Here is a 12,512-nt window from a genome sequence, read left to right on the forward strand (position 1 = left end):
CCAGTGAGTAAAGACAATTTTGGTATGAGCAAAATGAGTCTGCCAGTGGGGTTACTAGTTGCCAGTTTGGCTATTCTGAATGAAGATGAGTACTCGATAGGTCGGAAGGAGGCCTTGGTCACAAGCAAGACAACACTATGTCTGCACTGAGTGACAAAGTGAAACACACAGTTTGGAAAGATGACTCTGCTATAGCTCTGCAATTAAGATTTGCTGATCCGTTTAATCAAGAGGAACCATAGCACAGAATATAACAGGTAGTAATGCTTCTGTGTACAGAAAACCGTATGAAATCCTGAGGCACTTGTGACCAGAAATGGAAGATTTTACTGATCAGCAGTTAACTAATTGTATCATTGAGCATAGCGACAGTTCATTGTGAGCAAGTGTCGTAATTGTACCAATGAAGTCAGCAGATGGTACAAAAAAACATAGATTTGTTGCAATTACCATTACCTGAATGCAAGGAATATTACAGACATATATTCTATACTAAATGTAAACTAGACTGGAAAACTTGGGTCACTGTGAATATTTCTCAACAATGGATTGGAGAAATGGTTATCATCAGTTGGAGGTGGTTCTGGTAGACGGTCCTGATATGGCATCTTGGGACCATTGTCAATAGCACTGGATGTCATTTGGTCTTAAGAATGCACCAGCAACCTTTCAAAGGCTATTAGATGGAATGCTCAGAAGATTGAAACTGAAGCAGAGTATGGTTTATCTCAATGATATCACCGTATTTTCGAAAGATATGGAGGAGCATGTGCAGCAACTGGATGAAGTGTACAATATGGTATGTGCTGCATGGTGACACTCACTGTGGGTAAGTGTCACTTCATTGTAACACAGGCGAATTACTTCAGTCATGTGATTAGTCAGGAGGGTGTCAGATCCGATCCACGTTTGATTTCTGCTGTCTGTGATTTTGTGCCACCACAGACAACTTAACAGCTTCACAGTCATTCCTTGGGCTTTGCAATTATTATATGAAATATGTTAACATATTTTCTGAAATCATCTGTTGGGAAAAATCAGTGCTCAGTTGCCATGAAACTGCATTTTAGGATTTGGAACAGGCATTCACCATGAGTCTGGTATTGGGGCTTCCAGATTTTAGCAGTGAATTTATTTTACTGTGTGACGTGAGTAGTCTGGTGATTGGATGTGTTCTAAATCTGTGTCTACATCTACGTGATTACTCTGCTATTCATAATAAAGTGCCTGGCACAGGGTTCAATGAACAACCTTCAAGCTGTCTCTCTACTGTTCCACTCTCTAATGGTGTGCATTTTGTCATGATGATCATTTCTCCTTATGTAGGTGGGTGCCAAAAGAATGTTTTCACAATCAGAGGAGAAAACTGGTGATTGAAATTTCACGAGGAGATCCCGTCTCAATGAAAAAGCCTGTGTTTTGATGATTGCCAATCCAATTCACATGTCATGTCTGTGGCACTATCTCCTCTATTTTGCGATAATACAAAACGAGCTGCCCTTCTTTTAAGCTTTTTGATGTCATCCGTCAGTCCCACCCGTTGTAGATCTCACACCACACAGCAATACTCAAGAAGAGGGCAGAAAAGTGTGGTGTAAGCAGTCTCTTTAGTAGATCTGTTGCACCTTCTAAGTGTTCGGCCAATGAATCACAGTCTTTGGTTTGCTCTACCCACAACATTATCTATGTGAATGTTCCAATTTAGGTTATTTGTAATTGCAATCCCTAAGTATTTAGCTGAATTTACAGCCTTCAGATTTGTGTGACTTATCATGTAATCGAAATTTAGTGGATTTCTTTTAGTACTCATGTGAATACTTCACACTTTTCTTTATTCAGGATCAATTGCCACTTTTCGCAACAAAGAGGTATCTTCTCTAAATCATTTTGCAGTTTGTGTTTGCTATCTGATAACTTTACAAGACAGTAAATGACAGCATTAGCTGCAAACAATCTAAGACGGCTACTCAGATTGTCTCCTATGTCGTTAATATAGATCAGGAACAACAGAGGACTTTTAACACTTCCTTGGGCAATGCCGGATATTACTTCTGTTTTACTCGATGACTTTCTGTCTATTACTACAAACTGTGATCTTTCTGACAGGAAATTATGAATCCAGTCCCATAACTGAGGCGATATTCCATAGGGGCGCAGTTTGGTTAGACGATGCTTGTGAGGAACTGTGTCAAAAGCCTTCTGTTTCACAAGAAAAATATTTTCTGAATCTGTGCTGATTATGTGTCAATAAATCATTTCCCTCAAGGTACTTCATAATGTTCAAACACAGTATGCGTTCCAAAACCCTGCTGCAAATCGACGTTAGTGATATGGACCTGTAATTCAATGGATTACTCCTACTTCTCTTTTTGGGTATTGGTGTGACTTAAGAATTTTCCAGTATTTAGGTATGGATCTTTTGGTGAGCAAGCAGTTGTATATAATTGCTAAATATGGAGCTATTGTCTCAGCATACTCTAAAAGGAACCTGACTGGTATACAATCTGGACTGGAGGTCTTGCCTTTATTAAGTGATTTCGAAGTGGCGTCAAATCGAAAGACTTGCACCAGGCGAGCGGTCTACCCGACGGGAGGCCCTCGTCACACGCCATTATTATTATTATTATAGCTGCTTTGCTACACCGAGAATATCTACTTCTATGTTTCTTATCTTGGCAATTGTTCTTGATTGGAATTCAGGAATATTTACTTCATCTTCTTTGGTGAAGGAGTTTCGGAAAACCGTGTTTAATAACTCTGCTTTAGTGGCACTGTCATCAGTGACTTCACCGTTGTTATCGCGCAGTGAAGGTATTGATTGCATCTTGCTACTGGTGTGCTTTATGTATGACCAGAATCTCTTTAGGTGTTCTGCCAGATTTTGAGACAGAATTTAATTGTGGAAATTATTAAAAGCATCTCGCATTGAAGTACATGCAATATTTATAACTTCTGTAAAACTTTGCCAATCTTGGGGATTTTGCATTCTTTTAAATTTGGCATGCTTTTTCCATTGCTCCTGCAACAATGATCTGACCCGTTTTGTGTACGATGGGGGATAAGTACCATCACTTATTAATTTATGTGGTATATACCTCTCAATTGCTGTCGATACTATCTCTCTGAAAACATTCCACAACACTTACATGATCACATCGGAAGGAGTGATGACTGTCTCTTAAAAAGGTGTTAAGGGTATTTTTATCAGCTTTTTTAAATAGATATACTTTGTGTTTCTTTTTGATGATTGTAGGTGTTACGGTATTCAGCCTAGCAGCAACGGCCTTGTGGTCACTAATCCCTGTAATCGTCACGATACTCCCTATATGTCCAGGATTATTTGTTGCTAAGAGGTCAAGTATGCTTTCGCAACCATTTATGCTTCGAGTGGGCTCATGAACTAACTGTTTAAAATAATTTTCTGAGAAAGCATTCAGTACAATTTCGGATGACTTTTATGCCTGCCACCAGCTTTAAATGTAAACTTTTCCAACATATTGAGGGTAGATTGTAGTCACCACTGACTATAATTGTATGAGTGGGGTACCTATTTGAAATGAGACTCAAGTTTTCTTTGAACTGTTCAGCAGCTGTATCTTCTGAGTCGAGGGTCAGTGAAACAACCCAACACAGCTACTACAATTTACAACTACAATACTGACCATTTCTACAACTACCTTACTGTGTTTTCCGTGCCTCTTTTAGATGGACGCCCTTTCTGTGATTTCCTGAGACCCTCTAACCTAAAACCGCCCAGTCCCTTCCATACAGCCCCCGCTACCCATGCAGCCACTTCCTGTATGTAGTGGACTGCTGACCTATTAAGCGGAACATGGAAACCCACCACCCGATGGCACATGTCAAATAATCAGCAACCTACATGGTCAGAGAACTGCCTGAGCCTCTGATCTGAACCCTCCACATGGCTCTACACCAAAGGACCACAGCTGGTTCTACTGACAATGCTGCAGATGGTGAGCCCTGCTTTAATCTCGCGAGCAAGACTGACAGTCTTTACTATTCCCACTAGCCACCCAAAACCAAAGAGAATCTCCTCCAGTCAAAAGTGACACACATCATTGGTACCGACATGAGTCAACACCTGTACATCTCATGGCATCTGGAAGCACCCTTTCCACATCCGGAATGAAATTCTTAGCCAAAATGTGGATGGCAAAGAGCATCCAGTGGCACATATGCCGAGACAGCTGAATAAAGCAGAGCAGAATTATTCTACCACAGAAAAGGAAATGTTGGCAGTTATTTATGATGAGATGTATTTCCATTGTTACTTGTATGGCGTAAAGATTAAAGCTGTAACAGACCATGGCGTGTAAAGTGGTGGCTGGGCTAAAGGATCTGCCAGGATCAACTGATGTGGTGAGCTCTGAAGTTGAGTAAATTTTATAAGTTGGTACAAAAACTTGGGGAAAAGCATACTAATGCTGATAATTTGAGTAGGTAGGTTAAAGTTCTGCACGCATTTGGTAGGAACATTGCTGAACGGCAACAGGCCAAAGCAGCTGACACTGACTGCCAACTATTTAGGTCACAGTCACAATTTACGACACACAAAGGGTTGCTGTGCACAGTGATGAAAGGCAGACCAGTTGTGGTAGTACTTGTAGCTTTTAGGCATGAAGTATTAAAGCAAGTACATGACCATATTTTAGCCGGTCATGGCAGATGGCAAGCAACTGTGATGACAGGTTGAAAAGTTTTGATGGAGAACAACGTGCCTATCTGTCACCATGAATCCTATTACAGAAGATACCAGAAGCACCCAAACCATTCAAATTGCTGGGGATGGATTTTATGACCCTATTTAATCATACACCTATAGGTAACCATAACTTATTGACCAAGATAGATCATTTTTCACATTTTCTCACAAAGGATGCTATTCCAGACCAGCAAGCAAGTACAGTAGTGCAAGCTATGGTGAACAACTGGTTGCTTAAATTTGGCATTTCTGATACCATAATCATGGATCAGGGCATTAATTTTATGATTGAGTTAATGAAAGTGCTACGCAAGTTGTTGCTCATTCACAATCCTTGGACTAGTTCCTTCCACCATCAATCAAATGGGAAATGGAACACACGCATCACCTGATTTCAAGGATGCTGAGTCATTACATGAACATCCATCTTGACAATTGGGACGTCTACCTCCAAGAGCAATGTTTGTGTAAGTTATTACAGAACAGTGTGGGACAATGGGTTTTAGTGACAAATTCCTATGCACCTAAGGCTGGGGTAAAAAAAATGACCTGGTACCAAGGAAGTAATACCACCTGTCAATGTCAGGGTGCAGCTACTAACAAAAACTTCTTTTCATGTGGAGCATAGGAAGCCATTTAAAGGGACTGTAGATGTTTTGCTGCAAGTATCTGTATCATCCCTAGTGCAGGACACTCAATCTGAAAAACGGAGGAACAAAGAATGAGTGAACAGAGTGCATGCAAGATATGTTACCCAATTAGAACACACCAATGAGTAGCGTTTAATCTGCTTTGTGTGTCTGTTAAAGGTAAAATGTGTATTAATGTTGTTTATTGATTTGTTTAGGGATGTTGTGGGTTTATTTTTGTTAATACACATTGTTTTTTTTTGTGTGTGTGTGTGTGGGGGGGGGGGGGGGATGCGCTTTGTGTGTAGGGAGCATTCTTAGCCTTTGTTAGTATATGATGAACCATGCACATGAGCTTTCTGAAAGAGGAAGGGGAAATGACACAAATTCCTTTTTCCCTCATGATGTATCACTGAGAATGTCCAGGGTGAGTGTGATACTCCAGGTTTTCCTACATCTCTCTGGGCGGAATGCCAACATGGAAGGACTGCTCACACGTTATATGGAATATGGTTGCAAGATCGAGTTAATTGCTACATGTCATACAAGCTGGATGCCCACAGTGCCAATATAGTAGAATGACAAGATAGAGAGAGGAGGGTTCCATCATTGTGCTGACTACACACAGTGATGTAAGCAGGTGTAAGTCATATGCAAGAATAACTATTCAGTATACTAACTCTGCAAAATACACTCCTGGAAATTGAAATAAGAACACCGTGAATTCATTGTCCCAGGAAGGGGAAACTTTATTGACACATTCCTGGGGTCAGATACATCACATGATCACACTGACAGAACCACAGGCACAGAGACACAGGCAACAGAGCATGCACAATGTCGGCACTAGTACAGTGTATATCCACCTTTCGCAGCAATGCAGGCTGCTATTCTCCCATGGAGACGATCGTAGAGATGCTGGATGTAGTCCTGTGGAACGGCTTGCCATGCCATTTCCACCTGGCGCCTCAGTTGGACCAGCGCTCGTGCTGGACGTGCAGACCGCGTGAGACGACGCTTCATCCAGTCCCAAACATGCTCAATGGGGGACAGATCCGGAGATCTTGCTGGCCAGGGTAGTTGACTTACACCTTCTAGAGCACGTTGGGTGGCACGGGATACATGCGGACGTGCATTGTCCTGTTTGGAACAGCAAGTTCCCTTGCCGGTCTAGGAATGGTAGAACGATGGGTTCGATGACGGTTTGGATGTACCGTGCACTATTCAGTGTCCCCTCGACGATCACCAGTGGTGTACGGCCAGTGTAGGAGATCGCTCCCCACACCATGATGCCGGGTGTTGGCCCTGTGTGCCTCGGTCGTATGCAGTCCTAATTGTGGCGCTCACCTGCACGGCGCCAAACACGCATACGACCATCATTGGCACCAAGGCAGAAGCGACTCTCATCGCTGAAGACGACACGTCTCCATTCGTTCCTCCATTCACGCCTGTCGCGACACCTCTGGAGGCGGGCTGCACGGTGTTGGGGCGTGAGCGGAAGACGGCCTAACGGTGTGCGGGACCGTAGCCCAGCTTCATGGAGATGGTTGCGAATGGTCCTTGCCGATACCCCAGGAGCAACAGTGTCCCTAATTTGCTGGGAAGTGGCGGTGCGGTCCCCTACGGCACTGCGTAGGATCCTACGGTCTTGGCGTGCATCCGTGCGTCGCTGCGGTCCGGTCCCAGGTCGACGGGCACGTGCACCTTCCGCCGACCACTGGCGACAACATCGATGTACTGTGGAGACCTCACGCCCCACGTGTTGAGCAATTCGGCGGTACGTCCACCCGGCCTCCCGCATGCCCACTATACGCCCTCGCTCAAAGTCCGTCAACTGCACATACGGTTCACGTCCACGCTGTCGTGGCATGCTACCAGTGTTAAAGATTGCGATGGAGCTCCGTATGCCACGGCAAACTGGCTGACACTGACGGCGGCGGTGCACAAATGCTGCGCAGCTAGCGCCATTCGACGGCCAACACCGCTGTGCCGTGCGTGTGATCATTGCTTGTACAGCCCTCTCGCAGTGTCCGGAGCAAGTATGGTGGGTCTGACACACCGGTGTCAATGTGTTCTTTTTTCCATTTCCAGGAGTGTATGTCCGTGGCCCCTCCTGAAAGACGAAGTTGAGTCATCTTTCAACTGCAATTAGGGCGGCCAGAAAAGCTAACTACACAAGAAAAGCAGGCCAGCTGATGTTATGCCTGCCAGACCATGGCAAAGTACATGGGCCAGCTCTATGTAAATATTACTTCCATTCCAGTGGAATTATGTTATTCTATAGTTGATGAGCTCAGAGCAGGGACCTATGATAGTCTGGCATCTACTCAGTTGCAGCCATCCAGCATGGAGGTTGGACCAATGTTGGTTTATCTCCTGCTCATCTACGATCCCTGGTAGTGCAAAAATTCCCACCTGTGAGGGGCATTGCCACCTTGAGTCACGGCACAGCACCACCACCCATCACTGTGGAGCTATGGTGTTGCTGCCACTCTCCTCTGCTCCTGTAGGGAGACTCTGACATTGCTCATCTGTCTCATAATGGGGCTGTAGCATAACTCAGCATGGGTACATGCACTCCAGGCAGATTTGGTGAGTGTCTCTCAGGGCACTGTCTATGGTATGATCGAGAGTGCCCTGATTACCCACTCTCTGAAGCTGCGTGCAAGTTGGAGCTGGAGAGTGTGGACAATAATGGATGTGGCTAGCAACCCCAGGACATGTGGCTAGCAACCCCAGGACATTGCTGGGTGCTGACTCTATGGCTCCCACTGCAGCTGCTACAGTGCATTGCATCCCAGGCATTAGTGAATTACAGCACAGCATGTGCCACCTCTGCCCCATGGGCACTGCAAGCACTCTGTGAGTCAAGAGAGTTGTGCATCTTTGAACAATAAATTTTTTACTTTGTTAATGATGTTTCTTTAGTGCCTTTTGGGTGACAGATACACCACCTCACACCTATTCACTGCTAACCCCCACCAAGGCATGGTGGTCCATCAAGATCCTGACCTTGATGACCAACCACCATCATCCAACATAGCGTCCAGTCCCACGGGCATTACATATCATGACATAATAGCATTCTCCACAATACCATGAAACAGGATGTCTTTTAAGCTGAACTGAAGACTATAGCATTGATGCATCAGCAGCATAGTGGATTTTGCTAGTGATGTGAGCCATCTAATTCTCAACGTTGCCTCTATATTTAAAACACAGCTCCTTGACTGTACAATGTCCCATTGCACTTGACTGTACAATGTCCAGTTGCAGAGCACCTATCTGGGTGTGGTTCTGGGCACTGTTCTGCCTGGAAGGTTTATCCATATTAGTAAATCATCACTAGAGTGAAAATCATTGCACACTTCCTTCTATTGTGAAGGAGGGCAGAGAAATGAATTAGAGGTGCAAGCTCTGAAAAAATTGAAATTAGCTACCCTTGACAACTCTTTCCCTGGTCCATAGATGAATTTCTGAATAAACAGCTGTTGGTGGTTATGTTACATCAAATTTAGTTTTAAATTTAAACAAAAAACCAGTTATGTATATGACCAGCATAAAACTGTATTTTCAGAGGAAATTTTCGCTACTTATAAACCTAATGACAAATTCTCAAAAACATGATTCATGGAACATGCAAAAAAATGAAAGTAAACTTACTGAAATAATTTCCCTTAGCCTGTAACTAACTTCTTCACTCAAAGCTTTTGCTACGGCATCATCCAAGTCATCAACTCCAACACATTCACCCTTAATTTTAATAGATTCTGGTGCAATCTGTGCATATTTTCTCCCCTCTGGTACTTTCTTCTCAGGTTTTTTGGGTGGTGGAGGTGGTTCAATTTGCACTTGTTTCTTTTTAGCGCCAATTTTTCCTTTTTTCTGGAAGCAGACAATTCACAGAGATCTCTAGTTAACAACAGTATTGGTGACATAGCAGGCAGTCCAATGACCGTTGAGCATGAAATCAACAAACATCGGCCTGCAATACTAGACAAAAAGAATAATCACACATCAACACAATACCAGTCCTCTACTTCAGCTTCGTAAATTTAATCATATTCCTGAAGGTTATCCACTTTTATCATCATAAAAGATTTAAACTGTGTCTAGTTCACAAAACAATGGTAGCTGTATGATGGGCCGGCGTTGTACTCCTCAAAATTTTAGTACGATAAATTGTACAAAAAATGATGTGATTCTGAGAGGCCTATAATGCGTCTTTGCATCGAAACGGTATATTTTCAATACATGCAAGAATAAATACGAAAATCACCAAATACGACACTTTGCCATCATTAAGTTCAATCCAATACGAAGTGTCTTCGGTCCGCTTTTATTACTCATATACCACACAAGAATTATGTGGTGCATTAAATATAACTCAAAGACGCATCTCTTTGGGACGATTTACGATACAAAAATTAACACAACGTTGGCACATTTCACCTTTTATGGTTTAAGTATTTTCCTTTTAAAAAAGAAAAAATTAATACATTTTGCACTAACATACGGATATGATGTATCTTAATAGTTACCTCCACAGAAGCTGTGAAATAAAACAGTAACAATTAAACATACGCACACTTCTTTCAACACAACTATAAGCAAAGGAAAATAATTTCTTCAACATAAATACTACTTACCTTCGCAGCCGGCGTCAGGAACATGTTATTGCTTTCAACCTCTTTACTCAAAGCTAAGTTTGTTACAGTCATAGTTATTTCTTGGCATACACACCCACTACTCCAACAGCAAATCAAACACTATATCAATAACACACCACTTTCGCGCGTAACAAATGAATCTCGTTTGAAACGTTTCAACGACAGCAGATGCATATGTGTAAAATTAGAATCTTTGATATTAGACAACTGGCGTAACGGCAAAATGTCTCTGAACACAACAATGTAAGTAGATCAAGGCCCATGTAAAGCTGGCATCAATCATTTACACGTGCACATCTGCACCACCCATTGCATACGTCAACTTAAATGTGGAAGCACCCTAGTTGCAAACTGTTATGCCTAATTTACATGACGACATTGGGTTGCGCCACTCGTTGCGTGGAATGAGTTACACGCAAATAGTTTCATATTTGACTGTAGATACGGTGAAACCAGTATTTATTTCAGTTTCGTCGTTTTGTAGGTTCCTGAGTCGTGTCTAAAATGAAAGTTTTGGCAGCTCCACGTCGCACGAGTTGTGATGGAGTTAAAGCTTGTTGTGTGGAATCGCTGCATAAGATAAAAATAAGAAAAGTGATTCGATTCGTGCCTGGATCAAGAAAAGGCGTCAGCTCGGTTGCTCAGCATCCTTGCTGAAATAAGTTGTAATGGAAGACCCAAGAAGTGCCTTTAATTATCTTAGAATGTCGCCAGAACTCTTAACGTTTCTTCTAAATAAAGTTAATTATATGATACGGAATAAAGATACTGTAAAGCATGAAGCACTGTCGCCAGAACTGAAAATACGTATCACATTGCATGCATTACAATCAAGAACACTCGGCATGTTATAAGATGCTGTTTCAGTTGGTGATGACGCTGTTTGATTAACACCAATAATTATTAACATTAACAGCAGTAAATATTCGAAGCAGGCCGCATTTAAGAAGGTAATGGTTTGCAAACTATTCTCTTGAAGATGGAAAAATGTTAAACTTCAGACATATGTGAATGGGGAGCACTGCTGCGACGTTTTAAATGGATGAATATTGAATAAAGAATGTAGCTTCCTGATTTGCGTAGCCTTTGGTATTTTAGTCTTGTAGACAAGAGCATTTCTTCAGCTAGAATTACAGTTGGTTGTATTTTTCTTAATTCAGTTGTATATGTGCTCCTAATCCAATAAATTTTGCCCTGCAGCTCAGATATTGTCAAACTATCTATGTTCTGATCGCACATGACGGTCTCAGGAGCAGCAATATGTTGCTTCTTTTTGTAATCAGCATCAATGAAATCCCACAAACAACTATGCAAAGCATATATATACAAAAAGCGAACATTATTCCCCGTTCCCCACTTCATACTTCAGTTTGCCTACATTCTACGCACACACATAACGTCAAAACCCATGCAATTAGTGTCGCCAAAGTTGGAACACGCCGAAACTGTTTAGTTCACCGACGAGTTGCGCAAACGCTCGGCGTGCATGAACCGTGGCCGGTAGCGCAGTTTCCTGCAACCTAGTGTTGTCGTGTAAACTAGGCTTTACGTATAAGTTAAGAAAGTTAGAAACTGATTGCCGAACGATTCTACTGTTGCCAACATACATTGGTTCAAATGGCTCTGAGCACTATGGGACTAAACAGCTGTGGTCATCAGTCCCCTAGAACTTAGAACTACTTAAACCTAACTAACCTAAGGACAGCACACACATCCATGCCCGAGGCAGGATTCGAACCTGCGACCGAAGCAGTCGCGCGGTTCCGGACTGAACGCCTAGAACCACTAGACCACCGCGGCCGGCAACATACATTGCGCGTAAAGACCTCGAAGAAAAGATACAAGAAATTAGGGCTCATACGGAGGCATATAGATAGTTACTTTTCCCTCCCTCTATCTGCGAGTGGAACAGGAAAAGAAATGACAAGTAATGCACAGGGTACCGTCCGTCATGCACCGTACGCTGGCTTGCGAAGTATCCACGAAGATGTAAGTGCGGTTCACACGCGCAACTAATGTGGCGCCACAGCTTGTAGTCTTCTGTAGTGGCATCGTGAGCTTCCATTCACACAGAACGCCACAAATCCTATGTACTTGCACAGCTTTCGATACGATGTCAATTGAAATCATATGAGCGAGTGTGAATATAGATAGTACAGGTTATGGCATTATAACTGCGACAAGAGTGAAATACAAGGAACATGAAACCAAAACTTTGGATCCGAAAACAGATTTTGCACAAGGATAAATCAAGGGTAAAAAACGCATTTATAAAAGAAATAACACTCGGAGACGAAAATGTTCGCTGCGGCAGCAAACCAACCAACAGTTGGCATGTAAAAATCATCTGCAGAGTCGACACTCTTCCAAGAGTTTAGAATTTTACTCTATTCGTTGATATAGGCATTTAAAATAACTGATTTTGAGTTTAACAGCTGTCACATCACACTAAGGAGCTATTTCCTACATACAACCCATAATGTAAGCAAT

At 42.6% G+C, this 12,512-nt stretch overlaps 1 protein-coding gene across 1 annotated transcript in view; it reads right to left on the reverse strand.

Annotated features, from left to right (window-relative positions):
- Window positions 1–10,178, reverse strand: part of LOC126470049 (uncharacterized) — a 68,574-nt gene extending 58,396 nt beyond the window's left edge. The window contains exons 1-2 of the mRNA XM_050097550.1: window positions 10,002–10,178; window positions 9,016–9,237 (exon numbers count right to left, since the gene is read on the reverse strand). Of these exons, the coding sequence (XP_049953507.1) occupies window positions 9,016–9,237; window positions 10,002–10,073 (294 nt within the window). The 5' untranslated portion in view covers window positions 10,074–10,178. The remainder of the gene's footprint in view (window positions 1–9,015; window positions 9,238–10,001) is intronic.
- Window positions 10,179–12,512: the final 2,334 nt, after the last annotated feature.

The sequence above is a fragment of the Schistocerca serialis genome, chromosome 3 (genome assembly GCF_023864345.2).
Source record: "Schistocerca serialis cubense isolate TAMUIC-IGC-003099 chromosome 3, iqSchSeri2.2, whole genome shotgun sequence".
Classification (NCBI taxonomy): Eukaryota; Metazoa; Arthropoda; class Insecta; order Orthoptera; family Acrididae; genus Schistocerca; species Schistocerca serialis.